Source organism: Mangifera indica, chromosome 11 (genome assembly GCF_011075055.1).
Source record: "Mangifera indica cultivar Alphonso chromosome 11, CATAS_Mindica_2.1, whole genome shotgun sequence".
Classification (NCBI taxonomy): Eukaryota; Viridiplantae; Streptophyta; class Magnoliopsida; order Sapindales; family Anacardiaceae; genus Mangifera; species Mangifera indica.
This window is the reverse complement of record NC_058147.1, coordinates 5,704,451-5,727,870: the sequence shown is the minus strand read 5'-3', so window position 1 is coordinate 5,727,870 and position 23,420 is coordinate 5,704,451. Positions and strand designations below refer to the sequence as shown.

The following is a 23,420-nucleotide window of genomic DNA, read 5'->3' as shown; positions in this document are numbered from 1 at the left end:
TATAAAAATATACTTAACCGGTGGCAAAAAGAGTTTAAGACTAGGATGAAGGAGAAGCAGCAGAATTCATGCATGCAGATTCATTTATGGCCTTGAAGTTTAATCTTCGTGTTGGGACTTGAGGAGGTGGGCTCTGAAGATTTGAGGTAAAGACAAGGAGCATGGAGAGTAATGGGTAGATGATGCCAAATAGGGATGACTGCAGGAGGGGATTTCCGTCCCCTTTTTACCTCCGTAAAGAATATCAATCTTCAATTTTCAGCCATTCTTATCTTAAGAATAAAAAAGATTTTTGTGTTCCCTTTCTTACAGAGAAAACTTTTTTCTTATCTTTGTGAGAAAAAGTCTTTTTTTTTTATATATTTTATATAAAATATAAATATATTAAATAATAAAATTAATTAAAATTAAAATTAATATATTATTTTAAATATTATAAATATCATATATTAACTATTTTAATATATATAATAAAAATATAAATAAATTTTAAAAACATAAATAATAAAAAACTATGAGATATATTAATATTTTAAATAAAAATATTAATATAAAAAGGTAAGAACATGACATATATATCTTTATCTTTGATTACAATGATATTTTTCGTCTCTGTCTCCATCCTCTTCCCTTTTCTCATTTTATCAGAAAATCTTTTATTTGTTAAAATCAAAGAGAGTCAAGATCTTAAATTCAAATTGAAATTATCATCTCTATTACTAAAGCAAAAGACAAATATTTCTGTTATAATAAAGTCGAAGCGTAGCCACATGGTTGTAAGCTTCAACATGTTAGAGCAGATGAAAATTGCCGTTGGAACTTGGAGTACATTGGTGGTCTAAGACAATTTATTTTGATTTTTTTTTAAATTTTGGATGCCAAGAGGATCGTCCAGTTGAAATAACACGAATGCCTAACTATTGTTCTGGACTTATGTCATCGGTACCAATGCTCTCTAGATGAATGACGGATTGTTTTCACAGAGGAAATAACAAACAGACATGGTCAAATAAGCTCTTGAAAATGGAGGAGAGATGTTCTCAAAGAAGATGGAAGAAACAACCATTTTTTCTTGTCCATTTTAATTTTTTTTTTTCAATTTTTCGAAAATAAAAATTATTATTTTTCCTTCTTACATTAATTTTTAGTTTGAGTTAAATTTTAAGTAAAAAAAATGATTTATCCATTCAAAGAGTGAGAAAATGATTTTAGGCTAAATTTTGAATAAAAAAATGTTAACTAATATATGAATGCATTTGGTTTGAATAACTGCTTATTATAAAAAATAAAGTTAGTTACTTAAAAAATTACTAGATATAAATTAATATTAAGTTTGAGAAAATTGAAATATAAAAATAAATATTGTGTTTGGTTAATAGTTTTAAAAATTACTCATATATTATTTTACTTAAATACTTTTAAAAATTACTGGTTATAAATTTGTCTTGTATGTTGTAAAATATTCTCCATAGATTAGTTTTTTTTTTTTTATATTGTCAAGTAATGAAATCAATTGATTAAATTATTTTTTTAACTTATCATACTGTCAAAAAATAAAATAAAATAAATTATTAGTTGTTTTTTTATTATTTTAAATGAAATGGGAGTATTTTTATCTTAAAATTTTAATAAATTATGATAAAATTATAACAAAATTAAGATTATTTTAATAATATTTTTAATATCAATAACTAAAATGATATTTAGGTTATTCTTTATATAATTTGTTACATATTCCCTTGTACCAAATACCCTAAAAATTAGCAAACAAGTTTTCCCATTATACTTACAATTTTTTTTTTTTTACTAATTTTGTTCTCGGTAATATTAAACTAAAGCCTTTATAGGAATAGGTCAACCAACTAGTGCCAATGGCAATTACCCATATTATTAAAATGAAATTTCCTTCTCGTTTCTACCAAGCCAAGTCCCGATTTCATTCCTAAAAATCTGACAGATTTTAGTGCTATAAAAAGAGGAAGTGTGCCCGGAACATGTGATGAGTAGCAATTAAAAATCAACTGAATACTTGGGGAGAATCGGACTGACATGACAGCCACCTGATAGAATATTTATTCATAGTAATATGTAATTATTTTAGAAATTAATATTGTTAATACGCGGTCAATTTTAAGAAAGAAGTTATAAGATCCTCATCGTGATTCTTATAATTTTTATTGATTTATGTGTTGTGTTCCCATAAGAAGGAAATACTATTCCTTTCACACATGAATTACCATTGGAATGAGCAATCCTTTGTACACACATAGCAAACACTCTCTCTCTTTTGTTGCCTTGTTTGATGCTTCATTTGGTTGTTCCAGTTTTACTGGTATTTGTATTTAGTTACCCACCAAAATTAGAAAATTTCTTCTTTGAAATCTCGACTCTCGAAGATATGCTGGGTTTTTTCATCCATTCTTACGTAAAGAAATCTAAATTTGTTTAGGGAAAAAGTCCAACCTATTATATTTATAAATTAAGGTAAATAAAATTCAATAAAATCAAAATACAAAAAGAGAGAAGAGAAAAAAAAATCGTTTTAGTTTTTTAGTATACATTTATAATAGATTTTCATTTTTTTTCAATTTTACTGTTCGATCACTCTGATTTTTGGATTACTGGTATAAGATTTATCGTTCTTCATTTTGAACATTGTAGATCATATTTTGTTTTTCAAGTAATTATGTATATTGAAACGTGACTAATTGTGTGGTGTAATTTTGTTTAGACATTATTTAGAAAAACATCTCTTTCGTTTATTGTTGGAATACTCTCAAATTTTGACAGTATTATAGACACATCTAATGTTATATTTTGGATTGTAAAGATTTGTTTTTTATTCTTGTAACGTGAGATATAAACTTTTAAATTTATTATAATATTATATATTTTTCTATAGAAGTGTTATTGTTTTATTTTATTGTTTTAGAGAGTTATGTACTTATTAATAGACTAAAAATAGTGTATCATTATTTTGAATATAGTGAGTTGATTTATTTAAATAAGATTTCATGATTTTACACTTTATATTAAAAGGGTTTTTATGTGGTATTTTTTTTTATTATGCTTATTTTTAATTTTTAGTATGATAAAATTTTATTTTAATTATTTATTTATTATCACTCAGTTCAATGTGAAAAACACGGTTTTAATTTTAGTTTCATTAGTTTGATTGCGTTCTCGCCAACGAGATAATCAACTTACAGCTGTTTCTTCACAATTTAGCAGATGAAGAGGAGCGTTCTTGGAAGCTCATAATACAATATTATGGCACGTTTTTGTGCATGGCAGTGACGGCAAAGTATAAATATTGGGAAAATTTTATCTAAAGGTAAACGTTGAAGGTGTGAATGCACAGTCACAATCAGACAGACATCTTATCACATATCTTAATCCCATACCTGCTATGGAAAAGTTACAGAAAAATTGACCGTTGAATTGCTTCTGAAATTCTTCATTCTACTCCTAGTGAAACAAAAATTAATTTTTACGATTCTTCCATGGGAGACTTGGTTAACTATTATTATCTAGAATTAGTTTGATCTTGTACTTTCACCAGCATCTATAGGCTTTGCATAGTTTTGTGCTGAAAAGTTGACAAAACCCTTGTAAATTAATGGCTTTTCAGGCTCTTCAAAGTGTGAAATCAAACGATTAATTCAGACTAGATCAACCAGCGCACCATGCATGAGCATATGTGCTGGCAAATTTTCCAGAGTAAAAGAAGTGGCTGCTTTTGGCTTTTTGCCGTACCATAGACATTCCCATCGAATTTAGTAAGAAAAGATAGATATTGCGAAGAAGTCAAGTCATGCAGGCGTAAGCAACTATGCAGAAAAATGGTCATCGAAAGGAACAGTTAATGATAATTTCTTAGGTTTGATATCAGTAAGAGAAAGTGAAAGGAAGATAGAAAGACACGCATTCGGATTTTCCATGAGGCCCATAACGCGGTTTTAGAACTGCGAGACAGAGCAGCAACAGCTGGTGTTTTGCTTACATAGGCTAAATGAATTATAGCTGCTTACTATTAGACTGCGTGTGTTGCCGTTGAGTTAATTTCTTTTGTGTATCACAGCCAAGCCAACACCGAATAGTTTAATCAATTTACTAACCATCGACTGCAGATCCTGGAAGTTGCCGATGGGAAGAATCCTATGTTTCTCTCCTCTCTCCCTTCAACTCCATTAAATATTCATGTAAATATAAAATAAGATAAGGTCACCCCAAAATAGAGATAAAATGAAAAAATAACATGAACCCGGATGGTGAAATCTCTGATTTGCCACTTATTTCGTTTTTTTCTGAGTTCGATTTGTTTAATGTATCTTTCTTGGGTGTTAACCGGGGTGGGTTGTCCTGTGACTTGCTGTTTAAGTCAGGGAAATTAGTCTAGGACAAGCTACTTAATTATAATTAATTAAGTTTTCTTTGCTGGTCGCTCATTGGTGCATATGGGTTCCAGAAATGCTAGATTCATTTTGCCTTTTCCTTAAAAGTTACAGTGGAACTTTAATTACACTTTGAAGCTGTATTATAAGTTGGCCTAGTGTAATTAACTAGCTCAACAAAAAAGTAGTACAATTATTTTGTGTGCAACTTTAAGAACAACCTTGGTCTTAGCATGTCACATTGCAAAATCAAGACCTCTCAATTTCCTCCAATGGGAAAGGGTGATCTTGTTTAAACAATTTATGGTGTTTTTGACCATATATATTAGTTGGTCTCCCCATAATCTGGCTAGCTGTAATTTGAAAATAGTACCAGAGACATCCCTTAGGTCAGCTCTCTTATATGCAAGTGGGTTGAGTGTAATTTTTGATATTTGATTCTTGTGCTCTGATTTTGTTTATGAATTTTGTTCATATATATTTGTTTTTTCTTAAAATAAAGGGATCTAATTAGCTGTATAGTTTTTACTGCTGTTGGAGAACTGTGTCATTTTAGAAGGAAGCGAGAAGCAACAATTTTCCTTTTTAATAACCTGAAATATCTGTCTTCCATTTTCATATTCATACTGTTCCTTGACTGAAGATCCTCTCTTTAAATAACCTCCCCATCTATAACTATAAATACAACCTTTCTCTCCCCCCAACTTCCGCTCCTATCTCTCCACTTTCCTCACAAGAACAAAGCAAGAAAAAAGAAAATTTTGATAAAACATATTCCCTCACCTCCTTTTTCTGCAACTTTGGTCTTTCACATTAGTCTCTTGGTTGATCTTTATATTATACAATAATGGTGAAGGGTGAGCAGAAGATCCAAGAGAAGCCGATATCAAAGGCAATGCCATCAACTTCATCATCATCATCAAGCAAGAAGAAGAAGTACAAGGGAGTGAGAATGAGAAGCTGGGGTTCTTGGGTGTCAGAGATAAGAGCACCAAATCAGAAGACAAGAATATGGTTGGGCTCTTATTCTACACCGGAAGCCGCAGCTAGAGCTTATGATGCTGCACTTTTATGCCTGAAAGGCTCTTCCGCAAATCTTAACTTTCCCATCACTTCTTCTCATTACATTCCTGATACTGTTATGTCTCCTAAATCCATTCAAAGAGTAGCTGCAGCCGCTGCAAATAGTTTTGTTGACAACTCCTCTCCACCAATATCACCCCCTCTTCCTTCTTCTTCCTCCTCTTCTTCCTCTTTAATCTCATCTCCATCAATGTCCTTCTCACCCTCTGATCAACTCCTCGACGACGATGCATCTTTATTGCAATCTATCGAGCAGACCTACAATGAACCCTCCATTTCCATGTTGGAACTGCTTCCATGGTACAACTTTGATGGGATTCAATCACCAAAGTATGTCGATCAAATGTTAAGTGGCGTCTCATTGTTTGATCTACCCCCAACTGTCGATGACTTTCTGGAAGAAGGAGATATTCGGTTGTGGAGCTTCTGCTAGCTGATCAAATACTGGCCAATCCCATTCAAGTCAAACTAAATATCATTAGTATTTTTTTCTTTATTTTTTTCTACTGATATTCATTCTTTATGTTCAGTTGTTTCTTGCTTGAAGACATCACTGACAATGACCTAAGTTCATATTCATATATATAAAAAAGGAGTGTATTGAAGACTTTGAGTAATTAGAAAAAAGAAACCCACATGGAGATGAGACTTTTTTTTTGGACTATTTCATGTGGGTTTCTTCATATTATATTACATGTATCAATCATTCAAAGTTTGTAATGTGTTTAATGTAATAAAAAGGAGAATTATTTCAATTACCTCTTCTGAAGTTTTTACATATAGAGATGTGAGATTTCTTGTGTATAATAAATGCCATTGTTTCATTTCAGACAAATGATTCTGCACAGTCGTCTTCCTCTTTTTGTAAGTTATCAGAAATGCCTATCTGACTTAGAACAAAGAGCACAGAGGTGTGGAAACTTGAAACCATTTGCTGCAGTGTTTTTTAATATTGGAGTTGCCGTAAAAGACGAGTGTAACTCAGATGGTTTATTGCTAACACAAAAATCTAAACAAGATCTGCTTCCTAATGTATAAAATATATGCTGATTTCTGATTCCTCTAGAACTCCCGTGAAACGATGAACCAAATTTATTCTCTCTCACAAATGAGGCAGCATAACATCTGATCATCAGTAGTCAATAATGTTGATTGTCTAAGATCATTCAACCTCGCAGATATTTTCGTCACAGTTTCTATAAAATTATCTTAAGCTCGTATCAAAATCTGTGTAAAGGTTAAAGTTTCCTCAAAATTTTTGAAGCCAAAAGCGGTAGCTGGCCTAACCTGGATTGAAGTCAAGTCAAACACAAATTCGTTTAAGTTCGAGTTTGGTGTAATTTGAATGCAGTTAAGTTTAAACTTGAATTGAATTTGTCGGATTTGATTTAAAGGTATTTAAACTTGATTTGTTTGAGAGAAGTTGAGTTTAGCTTGAGTTTAAACTCAAATTAAGTTTTAAGCATAACTTGATAATATAATAGAGCAAAAATAACTAAAATAATATCGTTTTGATACATATTGATTAAAACAATATCTTTTTAGTTAATTTGTATTAAATTTATTTAGATTCACAAACATAACGAATCGAATACCCTTAAAATTTAAACTTGAATTTGAATTGAAAAAATATTTAACTATCAAAAACTAGGGTTTGTTTCACATTTATCCGAACTAAACTCAAACTCGAGCCTCGAGTATGAAGCGTTTGATTGCACATGCCATGTCGTTTTTTGCAGAGAAAATTGGCCGGGTGTGCTCTGAAAGTAATGGGGATGGGTTCCCATCCTCCATTGTTTCTTCTACATTGAATTTGGCCTCTTGAAGGTGGTTTTGATTGGGCTATGAGACCCCATTCAATAGTAGCCCATCCAGATGCTGTGGCTGGGCCCATATTGGATTACGACCCTACTTAGCCATGGAAGTTGCTGATGAATATTAGCACATGCCACTCTGCTTAAATGACAAATTTGATGTTACAATTCACAACATGTCACATGGTTTTCAAACCATTAATCTGTCCATACTTTTCTCTATTTTAATTGCCCTAAATTTGTTCTTATTGGAATACTGCCAATAAACTTCTGTTGCATCAAATGCTGTGTTGGGATCTATTTGCATTCAAGTTTATGTTATGAAGTAAAATTAGATCGGTCATAGGGAACGCCACTTGTTTTTGGTATATAGATAAAGAGGAATATTGGGTGCCGCTGAAATTGAAGGCACTGATAATGACTTCAATGATCCAGGCTTGGCTTGCTCTAATTATATTTAATTAACAATGTTTTTCTACACAATTATCACAAACCCTATTTCCTTAAGCACCATGATTCGTTATCAATAAAATTATGTTTATTTATTTTAAGTATATAACTAGATACATATTTTATATATATCATCATATGATTAGTTGATTTTGAATTAAATATAAAATAACACTCAATCATATAATAATACATATAAATATTTACGTGTTTATATATCTAAAATAGGTATGCGTAATATTGTTCATTTGTTATAAACACTATATTACTATAACCATATACAATATTTATCAAGGAAATAGACTATTTCCCACCCTTCTTTTATCATCAAAGTTAAAAATGAAATATTACACATTTAATCGAGCTTGTTAATAAATTTTGGGCTAAAAATTCCCACCCAAAGTCTAGTGTAATCACAAAGTAATATCTACTAACTTTTAAAAATTCAAAGTCCTATTCATAAGCCAATTTTTGTTAAAATTTTCATCTTTAGCAACATCTTCGGCCATCAACGACCTCCACGAAACTTGTTACCCTATCTTCGGCTCAGCTAGATTAGATGAATCCAAACTGTTTGGATGTCTTTGTCATTGTCTAGACAATGCTTCGTCTGGAGGACAAAAACATCGCCAGAAAATACCTTCGAAGAGATTCATTGAAGAGAAATCTGTCGAGTTCTTCTCTTCATCTCTGATGAAGAGATTTGCTCTAGATCGTTTTTTATGCACTGACCAATAATTCAGGGTATAAAAGGGAGGTCGTCGATGTTGGAGATGGTGGTTGGAGGGGTAAAGAAAAAATTTGAGGAAAATTGTGATTTTTTAAAGTTAAAAAACTTTATGCAGAGGTAAAGTTGTTAGTTTTTAAAATTTGAGGAAAAATATAATAAATTTTATTTTTTTAATATTATTAATGAAATAACAATTTTATCCCAATCTCTAACAAAAAATTTTAGTAGTAGTTGACCGTAAATACAATTTTAGGTTGTTCAAATTTTGTAAATGCAACTTTAACACCATATTAAAACTTATGCCTAACTTAAGTATTATTTTTTCCATCCCATCACTTCACAAAACCCTGTTATTTGTCTTTTGCAAATCCATCTCTTTTCTACTTTTGTCCATTAGCACTTCAAAATCATAAACATTAATTCACCGTAACATTGTTGCTTTCGGATTCAAGGATTTCACAGAAAACGATCATGCTCATCCTCACACAAAACATGACAAGAAGTAATTTGCATAATTATGATTTTTTTTAGCTCATCAAAACCTTCATCGTCTGTAACACAAAAAACCCCACCTCGGCGGACTGAATTGTCGCAATTAGAATCTCATGACTTTCACTTTTGATGTTTTTATATATGTATATGGCAACATCAACTCATAAACAAACAGAGAAAGAAGGTTGGTTTAGGAATGGAAAGCTACGAACATGGATTGAAAGAATAAATATAAAAGGGTTTTAGGGTAGTTCAAGAGAAGAGATAGGATTGATTTGGTTCTTAAGAAAACTCAATCTTTTACTCCAGAAAATTAAGGAACTAAAATCTAGCTTATGTTGAAGTTATGGGATTTTAGGAAGTAAAAGAACGGAAATTTTATGCATGGATGCTTGCTTTTAAAAAAATGTATAGTAAACTTTATTGATCCCTTTTGGATTTTGGTTCAATTTGGTCTTATGCAAATATCATTTTCATGAAATGACAATTTTTCACCCTTTAAAAGGTTCGTTATCTTACCATCTTATAAAATTTCTTACAAAGTTATTTAAAAAACAAAATACTTTGTATTTTTATTGAAGTTAAATAATAATTTATCTCATAAAAAATTATATTCTTCAAAATAATGTAGCTATTATTGTTGTCATCTTTGTGTTGTAATTGATTAGCCTTTTAACTTCTAACATTTTTAATATTGTGCATTACTTTCAGGTATCACCTACAATAAGGTCGTAACAACATCCCAAACCCTAAAAACCCATTAAACATCCCATTACATGTTGTCACTCACAAACTGCAAAATTCTATACCACCCTCAAAACCTATCACCACTCGTTGTTGTTGCCAAAATCAATCCGGACTCCAAAACCCATCATTGCCCAACCACCAATGATCGAGCTTCTTGTTGTGCCTGGACCAAAAAGAGAAGAAGGCAAGATGCTCGTGACACATCTTGCAGCCACCTATGAGAGAAACCAAGTGTCATGTCGTCGGCCCTTCCTAACCATTTCTAAGCCCTGACATGCACTAACCATGTAGCTTAAGAAACATGCATCGTCATTTTATTGATGCAACACTTGGACTAGTGGTGGTTCAAACTCCCAAGTTGGAGTAAAGATTAAAGAGAAAGATCTTTCATTTAAACTAAGTGGGTCTTAACCAAAGTTTTGATTGTTGTGTTTTCTATCTTATTATTGCTCTTCTCACAATTCAGTAGTTCAAATAGTTACTTCCGCCTTACTTAATATAGGTTGATTCACTTCATTTGTATAGACAAAACTCCAAAGTCAAAAGAACTTATTTTCAGTCAACTGACGAATTGGAGTCTTGTTGTCCTAAGTGATGACTTATAAGCATTGCTAAACCTCAATTTAATGCCTAATTTCTTTCATTTTGTTGTAAGGGGTAGACTAGTGTCTTTATCAAACATAATGCTCTCCATTTGTCCTAAGACATGGTTTCCTATCACCTAATGATAGTCAAATCAAAACCATGGGATAGTTGGGTTCTAATTCCCTATGAAGATTCTAACTGAAATCAAGACCTTGAAGCTTATTTCATTTTAAATGATGTAAAGTCAATTCTAATTCTGAATCCAATCCTATCTCCTCAACTATCCCAACACTTCTGAAAATGCATGTTCGCCCGAACTTTTTTTAATAAAGGCCGGATGAAGACCCTTGTTTGGACCTTTTGTGATCAAGCTAACTATTAACACCACCATGCTTTCACTTGCAACCTGATACCATCTCTGGCTAGATAGATTTCTGCTTGTCTTTTTTTAGGGGCATTTCTTGTCATGGATTTGCTGGATGGAAATCATATTGGTAAAAAGCACACAATCAGTGGAGCAAATGAGAGGTAAAAGTTGAGTAGAAGAAAGAAAAAAGAAAAATGTGAATTTCTTAAGGTAAATATGTGATTTGTTATTATTATCAAGAGTACAATTGATATTAACCTTATTATATATTAAAAATATATTTTAACTACCAAACGTTCGAACTTAAAGATAGAAAATCATCCTTTATCAAAGCCAGGGTAAGATATAGTCATTTAGCCTTTTTGGTTTATTAAAAAATACAGAATTAATAGTTTGTGTAAATATATATATATTTTTTAAATCAGTGATAATAGGAAACAATACACCGACCTATAATAAAAAATTTGAGTTGGATGAACTAAGTTTTGTTTCAAGTGTAGTTTTGTAAAATTACTTGTATTTCACATAAGTTTATTGACAAATAAAAGATTGAAATCTTTGGACTTTACTCTTATTTATGATATAATAAAATTATACATATTTATTTGAATATATAAATATACACATAATAATTTTAAATTAAAAATAAAATAATATCTAATCACATAATGATATATATATATATATGTTTATTTATTTGTGTATTAAAAAAACACATGTAGTATTGTCTTCGTGATAATCGGATTACTGTGAGAGATGAGAGGGAAAGAAAGAAAAAAATTAAAGAATTAAAAAAAAAAGTGGTAAGAAGGAAGAAAAAAAAAAAGATATAAAGAAAGGCGGGAAATATTATTCTCCCTATTTATTAATACTATTTTAAAAAATTCTCTAATTATTATTTTAAGATGATTTTTTTTTTTTGTTGTGGGCTAAAAATTGAGCCCCAATTTAACAAGTTGGAATGCCCAAGTCCAATCAAGGGGCCTAAATGCACTAACCTGAAAACCCAACGAGTTTCGTCGGCGCGGATGCTAGTCATCAATTGCAGGACCAGGCAATTTTCGTTGGCCGTTTTGGTAGTTTACTCTAACTTAAACTTCAGACGCTCTCTGGTTTTTGCTCCGATCTAAGATCTACTGATGGGTTATTCGAAGGAACAGTTGCTTGCTCGCTTACAGGTTATCTCTTTTATATCATTACCCATTTTAATATTTAATCATATTGGAATGCTTCTGAGCCAAACTTGATTGGGGTTCGCTTTTATATCAATTTTCCGTTGTTCATCGTTTAGAATAATAAAAATTTTGTTGGGTTGAGCTATGCTGTTTTAGCTTCCGTTATTTTTGTGTAATTAACTGTTTGGTGAATTATTGCACATAAAACAGTTTTGTTAATCGTTTAACCTGGTAACCTGTGCAGCTGTGATTATTTTCTTTTATTATTTATCATTTTTTTTTTTTTTGGGTGCTGGTGTATTTACTGAGTCGTCCATTTGAACATGATTTTGTTGACGATTGATATTGTGAAGAATGCTGGTACTGAATGTAAGTTGCATTTGCTTGCAGTATTTGCATAATTGATGTCTTGATTATGTTCTTGTTGCTACCCAATTTTCTTTCTACTTAATGGGTTCACTCAGAAAGTGCTAAATTATGTTCGTGTTTTTCTGCATGTAGCCTTGACTTAATCCTTTTCACCCATTAACATTAAGAACTTGTGGACAACTGAAGTTGAGATTACTTTCTCTTGTAAATTAAGAAGCCAAACTTTCGTTTTTATATAAATTTGGTAATTGGCATGTGGCATCGGTTTTATTTTTATGAATATTTGAAGAACTGTTAAAGTGGGTTTTTATTAGAAAATGGTAATGTTTGCTTGAATGGTCAATTTGTCATTTCTGTGTTCACATGCATTCCTCTTTGGAGTCCTCTTGATTGATTATCCAGGAGGCTTATATAGTATCTTTTATTTTCTGGTCCTAATGTTTATATTGGATATTATAGGATCTTCAAATTGAATTTTCCAAGTATGAACATCCTGTTGTGATGACAGCTGAAGCTCAGGTAACAGGAGAAACAGGAATTCGGATTATATCTCTTCTAACTCATGCACATGTCACATTGTCATAGATCTGAAGCAAGATATTTCTTTACTTTCAGGCAAAATATGTTGGGAGTATGGGAGGTGGACTCAGTAAAAATTTGTTCTTGAAGGTATGATATAATACTCGACGCTGATACAATAGTTTTAACTGCATATTATTCTAGCTATTAATCTTCCTATTTTTCTGCTCTATTATATATATAACTCAGTCATATCAGATATTTGTATTTGTAGGACAAGAAACATAGGTACTATATCATCTCTGCTCTGGCTGATACAAAAATTGACATGAAAGGTATAGCATGACAGTATCAAGCATAAATGAGCATGTTGAGGTGCCAAAGGATTACACATACATATTTGTGCTGCCTTGTGATTGGTTTCTGCTCATGATAATAATTCATGGTTTTAATGAGAATTCTCTGTGGTTCCACATCTGAACAGTTTTGTCTCAAAGACTTGGTCTGGGAAAGGGAGGTCTGAGGATGGCTTCTGAAGAGGCATTGCCCGAAATACTTCAGGTTGGTAGATGTCTTTGATAACACTCCCCTAGCTTAGGTACCATTATTTTATATATTTTTTTCAACCTTCTTTTAGGGAATTCATTTATAGGCCTATTCTTTTTACTACTAAAACGGTTGTGCAAGCAAACTAAGTAATACCAAGCCAAATTGACCTTGTTTGGTTTGTTTTGTTATAGTTATCTGGTTGTTCCAACTGTACACTGAACCAAATCAACATTATGGCAAGTAGAGATGTTGTCAGCTTGGTTATTTTTCTCCTGATAATCAACTTTAAATTGCTACTTTCATGATATATAATACTATCTTTGGAAAGCCATCATCTTATGTTTGTCATACATTCCTATTTGTAAGAAACTAAAATGGATCAGTTTAGGAGGAAAAAATGTTAATTATAGAGACTCACCCTCCAGTTAGAAGATAGATAATGGATAAATTTTACATGACTACTTTCATTGTCTTCATTAAATATGAGTTTAGCATGGCTGACACAATATGATTCAATTACTGCTAATACACACCACTTAAATTAATTCATGTTAACTCTTAAAAAATAATTTGAACAACTACATTAGTAACTGATCAACTGCTACTCAACTGAAACTTTACACGTCACATAAACTCCATGTGGCCTAATGAAGTGAATTTGAGAACAACTCCAATGAGTGCCAAATCTATGAACAGTAGACAGATTTATTGTAGTGGTATTACAGTGGACTAGGAGCTTTCCTCTGCATTACATTGAATCAGATTATTTTATTAAGAGAAAGTGTTTCACTCGACTTGAGGAAATATCCTGTTTCATTCAACTTGGGGACATTTCATGTTTCTTACCAAAAACAATATGCTTGGGAAATACAACTGTTTTTGTTATGAAATGTAAAATTATGGACCCATGGATATGATCGTTGTCTGATGTTGTTGCATGTTTTCCATACTATTCAAGGTGCCACTAGGATGTGTTACTCCATTCTCACTGCTTAATGAATCAGCACGGTATGCTTTTAACTTTCATTGACATGGTTTGAATTTTACCTTTTTCTATTTTTTATTTTTAGTTTAATAAAAAATAAATACTGCTATCTTTCCTTAAATTTAGAGTTATTTATTTAATATTAAGGAAATATACCTAGATGTTCCTTTTTGGTTGGCTATAAATGAAATGTCTTTTCTCAGAAAAGGCATTTTATGCTATTTACTTTTCTGTTTAATTAAACCATGCAATCAAAGTAAGGCATATTCTTAAGTGTATACCTAATATATCCTGTAATTTTCTTGTGCAAAGAGATGTCGGACTGTTGTTGGATAAGGGATTCAAAACTCAGGAACGATGCTTCTTCCACCCTCTGTCAAATGACATGTCAATCTGTAAGTGTAAAGTGTTTAAGGATTTTATATTAACAATTTTTTTTCAGAGAGCTAAAAAATTGCATATAATAAGAAAACGTTATAATATAAGCCAAAGGTTTGAATCTATATTAGTAAAAAAAATTGTAAATAAGATTAACAAATTTGGTGGGTCAAGTACGTGTTTTCACATAGATGTGAAAAGTGTTGGATGATGGAATTTCCTTACTCATGAAGGGTTCTTACTGTACCCAGCATGTGCTTTTAGATCATCTGATTCATTGTATAAGACATAGCAATGCTCTCTTGTAGTAGTTATTGTACTAGACTTGCTTACATAGTAAGGGGCTATCTTAATGAATTCTAAATTCTAGTTTGTAGGGTAACTTCTGATATTTCATTTTTTATTTTTGTTACCAGCTCTTAATGCAAATGATCTGGACAAGTTCCTTAAATCAATTGGCAGAGACCCAGCATACGTTGACCTAGAGGTAATTTTGAATTGAACTTTATTGTCTATTTTCCATATAGTTCTTAACAAGTTATCTATTTGAATATCAATCGATTTGAATATCATTATAATATTTCTTGTAGGCTAACCCCACAGTGGGGAAAGATCAACCTCCTGATCTGGCTGCTTTTGTTCCTTCTGGATCTACGATTCTGCCAGATCATCCTGAAAAGACAGCTTCTTTGCAGAATACTGGTGGGAACAATGTCACTGCCAGTAGTAACTCCAAGCCAGTGGCAGGTATGTTGTTATGATGTGAACCTCCTGCAATTCTCACCTAAACACAGCAAAACACAATCCAAAACCACAAGCAACACACAAAATAGGAGTGAGGAGTATAAATATGATTTTGTTTCTCTTACTGAGCAAGAAAACGAGATACACAATCACTACTACAATCAGCGTATTCAACTACCCAAAACCGGTCAACAACTGGAAATTGCGGAAATTTAAGGAGTTGAAGACCTCCCTTTCAGCCAAAGGCTGTCCAAATCCAAAACCCCCAAAACAATATTCTTCCCTCCTTTTCAGCCTGTAGTTCCTTTTTTTCTTTTAAATCTCTTTCCCCCTTTGACAATTGAAGGAGCCAGAGACCTCCCTTAAAGCCAAAAGCTGCCCAAAACCCAAAAACAATATTCTTCCCCTTTTCCCCAGCCTCTAGTTCCCTGTTCCCCTATTTATCCCTTTTCCCCTCTAACCACTTGAATCTTCTTTAGCTGCATAGGCCTTTTTTCCGAAGTGATCCACTCTTGTTTTGAGCCACCTGCCTCCCTTGCTTTTGTGTGCTTTTTCCCTGTGGTGGTAAAACATTAGTCACCACGGGATTTAGCCGGTTCATATTTAATCAATAAAATTTTGGTGCTGGAAAGACATTGGAGTAATCTGATTTTCTTAGGTGGTGATTTTGATGTTAATGGATCCATCAGAATAATAAGTGAATTTCTTGTACAAGAATTTGTTTTGTTGTTAGTATAAGAATGAAGCTTGGATTAAGTAAGTTTTCTGGCAAAAGTGAAACAGTTGCAATTCTAATCTGCATTAGCTGAGCTGCTGAAACTGTGTGTATCCCTCTTTACTTTTATTGGTGCAGAGAAAGCTGCAAAGCCAGCCAAAAATGTTCAGAATATCAAGGACAAGTCAGCCAATGCAGTAAATACTTCAAGCTCGTTCACAGATGCTGAGAAATTTGTGGAAGAGATTCTAGATAAAATATCAGCACAAATTCTTTCAGAAGTATGTAGGATATTACACTCTTTTCTTTCCTAACCTAATTAGTAATTTTTGGATAACCTTGTAATTGGATGATACAGACCAAGGATGACAGTATCAAAGAACATGGAGAAGAGCTTGGAACCGAGATTGCTAACAGATTAACAAAATGCTGTTTCTCAGAGTTCAAGAACCTTGCTGTGAGTATTCCAAGAAACTGATCTTTCTTAATGTTTAAATTCTTCCCCAAAAGGCAAAACTTGAGTGTCTCAACAGTTTAACATAGTTCATGTCTAGATATATATTTGGTCGGAGTTAATACATGTATTATAAACAATTTTCATTTGATCATCTGGTTTGGGAATCCTTTATTGCAGACAATATTCAAGAACACAGCATATACACAAGGGTTTCACGCTGGTAGGGCTTCAGTACCGAGATAATGATCGAGAACATGGCTAATACAGAGTAACTCAAGCATTTGTGTGCTGGTTCTAGATGGACCTCCTCAGCCACTTTCCCCTTAACTTCCTCCTACTTTTCCTCCGCAAACTCAAAAAGCTAAAGGAAAGAAATGTTCAATGTTAAACTTTTATTTTTATGAGTTATATTGGTGCAAAACATGTGATAGATGTATACTCATATTAAACTGGCTTTAAGATTTTCCCCTTGTTAAAATCTTTCAAACCTTGGTTACAAAAAAAATCATGATCCTTTGCTGGTTCTTTCTTGGGCTTTTGCACTGTTTACCGCATCCAACTTCACAGCAGAATTGGTTAGTCACTGTATATAACTGTTTTAATTCAATTATTAAAATTTTAGCTAATGCTACAGTTGTAACACAGGGATGCATCTCCTGGAAAATATTGATTAGTTTGATAGAAATAATTTCTTTTATAGTGTGACTGTGATAAAGGCTTTGATGGTCAATTGCTCAACTGTTCTTAAATTGATAATAAAATTAAAAACACACATAAGAGCACGAGGGCTAAATAGGAGTCCCCTCTCCATAATTAGTTCAAATTTCACATAAGATCCTAACTTTTTAGTCGTATGAAGTTGATATTCTCTTGCTTCTAGCAAGAAGAGCTGCAGACAAGAGCTATAGAATATTGCAATGACATGAACTTGTGCCAACCTCTGAAATTCAACATAACTTCAATAGCATTAACATTAAGAGAAATCCAGAAATCATATTGAAACCATAAATTTACAGTACTATGATACAAGTATTAATGACAGAACAACAATTTATTCAAATTTCTCTCCTACCTTGTCCTTGGGAGTTGCCAGCAATATCAGGCCGCGGATGTATTCTTCCATACCTTGCTCTGAAAGGCCACAGGCAAGCCAATTGCCTCAACCTCCAACACCTTCTTCTTCGACCCTCTTCTTCATGATCCTCGCTACACTCATCATCCTGTCCACTCGTATCAATATTAGAATCAGAAGCAATGGGCACTTCATTTCGACACACAGGGCAAGAATTATGCAACCTTAACCAAGGAACAATGCATTCACTATGGTATATATGTTTACAAGGCAATTCTCTTGCATCTCCATCTACCTTGAACTCCTCTTTACAAACCGGACAGTTTGGCTCATTCTTCAAATGAGTTTCCGTTATTTTCACCGTTGGTATTGCATCGATGGCAGCATCCGGTACCGGAGGTGGACCCGGACGATCATTTTGTGTCAACTCTTCTATTAGTTGGTTCAGCTCTGGCCCGAAAAAGTAGTCCCTCGGATTAACCCCAGGAGGGCCAAGGTTTGGCGGACGCATGATTGGTTCAATAGGATTCGAAGGTCCCACTGGTCGAAGCACAATCCAAGTCCGAGGCCGAGGCGTAGAAGGTTCCGGTTCAATGTTAATGTTGTTTCTTGGGCGACGGAACCAAGGACGGCGGCGAGAGGGGTCTTGGGTTTCAGAAGGAGTGCGATTGAACAGCCTGATGGGAGGGTCGAGTATGATGGAGAGAGCTTCAAGTAAACGGGCTTCTGGAGAAGGATCAAAAGCAGTGAAATCGACAAAAAGCCTCGGTCTAGTGACTTCAAGCTCTTGAACAAATTGGCCGAAGCATCGAGGGCAGATGATTTCTGAAGGGTTTGCGGAAGATGAAATCCTGACAGCTGTATGGCATCGGTAGCACCAGTAGAGCTGGAAGTTTCTGTTGGCAATGCCATTGTTGTCGTTGTTGTTGATGGGTTCATTGGCACCTTGGGTTCTCTCTCTAGGAGGGCTCAAAGACATGGCTTGGTTTTGTTTGTGTTTACTGTTGGGAGAAAATGTATGTGAAGAAGAAATCAGAGGTACGTATCCATTTATATACAATTTTGTGGAGGTGAAAGATGGAGAGATATGAATGCAGAAAAGTATGGCTTTCTGGGATTGCAGAAAGCTATTCTGTCTTTTGAGTGCATATAATTTTGCAGGCTATTTCTTCACACAGCCTGTCGTCTAAGTTAGGGAAAGAATGAGTGAAGTTTGGTGGTTTGATAGGTTTGTGTTGTGGGTTGAAAATGCAAATAGTGAGATAATGTGTTATGCATGCCATGGTTAACTTTCCCGGGAAGAGACGTTAGCATCTTCAGTTTGAACCAAAATGCTTGCCCCTTTCTGCTTTTCAAGAGAAGAAACGCACTATTACATGATTACTCCATCTTTTATCAAATAATTTAGTCAGCAAATTGAGAAAGATTCAGTATCAAACAGAAAATGTGCTTTCTTGCTTTAGAAATCCAAACCAGGTGCAGTTGTATGTTGTCATCGACTAACTTATTTACCTGTTCGCACAACAGTAGGATATTGCATTCTCGATTATCAGTTTTGCATGTGTTCACATTATAGTTTAGAGTTATTAGTTTTGTCATATCGTAAACTTATTAAGAGAGTGATTTTAACTCTAGACTAAGTTGCGTAAAGACAGTCTAATCCCTTCTCTCTTTTCTATTATCAATTGTTGAAATGCCCCCAACAAACAATAAGGCATCACAAAACCAACAATTATGCACACTCATCCTAATACGCCCATGCACCGTGTCTACCAAGCTCTCTCACACTCACCAACCTTGACTTGTGGCAATGTGGGTGGTGTAGTAAAAGTAGACCAAGCCACCAAGGTGTCTATTTGAACCCAAAAATGTTAAATAAGTAGAGGCCCATCAAATTTGATCATTGTGCCTGTTCTAAAAGTAGACCAAGGTAGCAACTCGTTGCTTATTTTAAGGCCTGGCATTAGTTACTGAATTTACCCTGGAATTTCCATATACAGATGACATGACTTCTATTTGGGTTATATGGGCCGTCATTTCTCATATGAAGGGCTGGATTGCAGGCCCAACTCAGGTTTAGACTTTGAGACCCCGAGGGCCAGGTCTAGTCTTAAAAAATTGTAATTTGCAAAGGGCTAAAACGAAAGCTAGCCTATATTCATTGTATTTTTTTCTTTAGGTCTCCCCCGGCTCGCCATGATCCTTCATTATCTTTACATTACCGGAGCGTATGGTTTAAAAAGAGAAACAAAGGCATTCATCTTCCATTATTTCTCATTCAAAATTTTGAGTTTAAATTTTTACCATATTTCTAAAACCTTAACTTGTTTGATATAATGATCAAGTATCTAATCATTATACTTTGGGTTTGCCAATTCAAATACAAACAAGATCTCTGGTTATCAAAAATTGTTACACCGATTCTCCAACAACTAATTAATAAGGAGAAGCAAAAAGTATATACAAGTTGAAGTTCAATAATTGTAACAAAAAGGTTACCACTGCATTAGCCAACATGTCTAACTACTTCATGTGCAGGCTGAAAGGATTTACGATTCCGAGAAATTATCAACATTTTTCATCCCACCAGCCAGAAGAAGGGTTTTATTTTTTTATATAGTTTTTCAAGTGTTAGGTGATCTGACTCACTGCTCTGTCCTCAATTTTATTGAATGTATCGATTATTTAAAACCTTCAAGAATCAGCAACCATGTTTATGATCCCAAAAAATAAATTAAGCTCGAGCTTCAAACGGGAATTTTAAATGCCAATATGAGTGATGATACCGTAAGCAGGCTTAAAAAAAAAAAAAAAGATATCCGTGGACTGTATTGATAAATTTGGACTTACAAAATAATATTAAGAGGAAACTTCTCCTAAAATTAGAGCTTGCAATTTTCAAAACACGTTTTAATCCGATAGGATATTATATTAAAAAAATAGATTTGGGTTTAGTTTTTTAATATAAAAATCATTTTAGGTCAATTTGATAAGATTAAAAATTAAATTAGATAATATTAAGATTAACATAAAAATAATATGAACTTAACATGAATATTTAAAGAAATGTTTCATTAATATTAATAAAATTTATAAAAAATAAATTATAAAAATATTGAAAGATAATATTAATAGCATTTGAAAGATTTTTATCAACAAGGTTAAGTTAAGATTAAAAAATTTTAATATAATTCTAATTCGAATTAAATTAAAATTAAAAGTCTTTCACTATAAACTTAAATTAATATAATACAAATATGATTCGATAAGATAATTAGGTCTATATAAAATAATATTTATGTAGTCAGTGATGATGTTTGGCAGTGTTTTTTCCCGATCTTCCGTAATGAATGACAATCCATTGCCACGAATGCTAGAAGGATAATTCATAATTAATTAATCCATAAGATTCCTTTCAAATATTATTATTATTATTATTATTATTATTATCTAATCCCCTTTAGCCGGGTTGATCATGTTGACATCTAAATATGATGGTCATAACATAATTAAACAACTTAATCAAATTAATATTAATTTTGGTGACGTGGGGTTCATCAAGATCAACCATAATTAGCTAGACAACATAATAAACATTAGAAATATAATTACTTGCATACTTATTTTCCTATATACATTTAGCCCACCGAAAGTGGTGGTGCTGCGGCCGAATCAACCAGTGAGTAATTATTTCTAATTTAAATATATAATTAACTTATTTTCTTATATATATAAGAAATTGTAACTTTTCAAACTTTAAAAGAAAGAAATTATTAAAATTTTAAATTTAAAAAAATATATGATAAGTTTTTAGATTTTTTAAATATTTTTAATTAAATAATAATTTTAATTTTAATCTTAATAATAAATTTTAATAGATGAATTGATATTTAAATTTTTAAAAATTAATATATGAGAGTTTGCCCTCCCACTTAAGCTTGGGTTGGAGATATTCCCCTTTTAAAAAAAAAAAATTTAGGGGTATTTCCCTTGATTCAGGGAAGAAAATTGAAAGAAGTTTCTTTGTCCAGGAAGAAACAATATTCAATAATAAAACACAAGCCTGTACATGGATTTGACGAACGACAAGATCACCAACCTTATTGAATTTGATCAATAGTAAACGCCCAGAATTTTCCGAAACAATCAGAGGGTCAACGCTACAAAAAAAAAGTTTTGATTCATTCAATCAAACGGTTGTGAGATCAATTAATCGGAAATTGATTGCATAGTTTTCGTTCCTTCTGATATTAACATTTAATACGAGACGGTTTGACTTTGGTGTAGTGTAGATGGACAGCCTCTTAAAAGAAAATATATATAGGAAAATTTTAAATCTGTAGGAATTTAAAAGAAAAAATGTGAATATATTTAATTCTGCTTGCACGCAACTATGAGTCTGACCAACCCCATCGAGAATAAGTTTATAATTAATCATTTTATAATTTTTTTTTTTTACTTCTTAAATTCAAAAATTCAAAAATTAAAGGAGAAAAATATAATAAATATTGAGATAATTGATACACGTAATTATAATGAAGTTGACTCACAAGCTTATCATTTAATCTGTCATACAATTTATAAGGAATAAATATTTAAGAAGCCAAAATAATAATAATAAAAAAAAAAACCATAATAAAAGTGAGTCTCAAGTGAAAATAGATATATCATATTATGTTATGATATAATTATTGGTTTTCATAATAAGCCAAAATACTTATTCCTAGGTAAGTATAATGAAATTTCAAAATCATAACTTTTAATTTTTAAAAACTTAAATATTAATCTATAAAATAATTTTTATTTAAAAATTTCAATTAAAGTTATAGGTAAAACCGTCGTTTAATAAAAATTTAAAAAACTAATCTTTTATTACATGTTTCTTTTATAAATTTGAAAATCTCATAATTCTTTTCCAAATTTTCATTTAAAGTTTAAAAAATAGAAATTTCTCTCTAAGGTTTTTTTTTTCCTCTAATGATGATTCGTCGTCTCTAGTTATCTATTATCCTCCCTTCTATATACCTCTCTCATTTTCTTCTTTAACCACCAATAGATGAAAATCATCTGAAGAAAAGGATAAAAGCTGGGACTGAGGACGGCCAATGGCCTACAACTACAAATCGTCTTTAGAGAAAGAGTAAACAAATCGGAAAAAAAAATTGTTGTTTTTCAAACTTTAAGTAAGAAAAAATTATAATATTTTTAAACTTGAAGAAAAAAATATAATAAAACTTTAATTTTTTAATAAATAACTATTTTACACTAATTCTAACTGTGATTTTTAACAAAAAAATATCTTATAAATAAGTATTTAGATTTTTAACCTTTAGATGAGAACAAGTATTTAGGTCTTCATAATAACTAGAAAATTAAATAAATGGAGTAAAAAAATTATGAATAATATTTTATATATATATGGTGAGGCAAAACTTTTGACCACAGTAATATATTATATTTTTTGAGTATATAAATTAAATATATAAATAATATTTTATTATATAATTAGGTCAAATTTAATCCAAATATAATATATTAATATGGTCAAAAGTTTTGGCTCACTATATTATCTTGCTCAATTTTTGTACAATAAGAAAGATTTTCATGACGTAAACCGATTACCTTTATTTCATAATTCATGTATCTAAAAGGCAAAAATCGTAAAGGCCGGCAGTGCCCGTAATTGCATCCAATTAAGTCAATAAAGGAGACTGGATTAGGTGACTTAGCCAAGTCACGGCTTCATAATTACCCCCTGGAAATTAAGAAAGCGACCCAAAAGTATTCTAAGGACA

The 23,420-nt window shown here is 32.0% G+C and overlaps 3 protein-coding genes across 3 annotated transcripts; 2 read left to right on the top strand and 1 right to left on the bottom strand.

Moving 5' to 3' along the window:
* Positions 1-5,039: 5,039 nt before the first annotated feature.
* LOC123230106 (ethylene-responsive transcription factor ERF014-like) lies at positions 5,040-6,255 on the top strand. The gene has a single exon (XM_044656227.1). The coding sequence runs from the start codon at positions 5,242-5,244 to the stop codon at positions 5,908-5,910; it is 669 nt and encodes a 222-aa protein (XP_044512162.1). The 5' UTR covers positions 5,040-5,241; the 3' UTR covers positions 5,911-6,255.
* A 5,393-nt stretch (positions 6,256-11,648) lies between these two features.
* LOC123229981 (prolyl-tRNA synthetase associated domain-containing protein 1) lies at positions 11,649-17,078 on the top strand. The gene is made up of 12 exons (XM_044656052.1): positions 11,649-11,840; positions 12,666-12,725; positions 12,822-12,875; positions 13,000-13,060; positions 13,210-13,286; positions 14,233-14,282; positions 14,572-14,654; positions 15,054-15,124; positions 15,228-15,384; positions 16,235-16,377; positions 16,455-16,553; positions 16,731-17,078. The coding sequence occupies exons 1-12, from the start codon at positions 11,802-11,804 to the stop codon at positions 16,794-16,796; spliced, it is 960 nt and encodes a 319-aa protein (XP_044511987.1). The 5' UTR covers positions 11,649-11,801; the 3' UTR covers positions 16,797-17,078.
* Positions 17,079-17,276: 198 nt separating this feature from the next.
* On the bottom strand, positions 17,277-18,932 carry LOC123229980 (E3 ubiquitin-protein ligase RZF1). The gene is made up of 2 exons (XM_044656051.1): positions 17,626-18,932; positions 17,277-17,493 (listed from the first exon to the last, which is right to left on the bottom strand). The coding sequence occupies exons 1-2, from the start codon at positions 18,602-18,604 to the stop codon at positions 17,456-17,458; spliced, it is 1,017 nt and encodes a 338-aa protein (XP_044511986.1). The 5' UTR covers positions 18,605-18,932; the 3' UTR covers positions 17,277-17,455.
* Between the last annotated feature and the right edge of the window lie 4,488 nt (positions 18,933-23,420).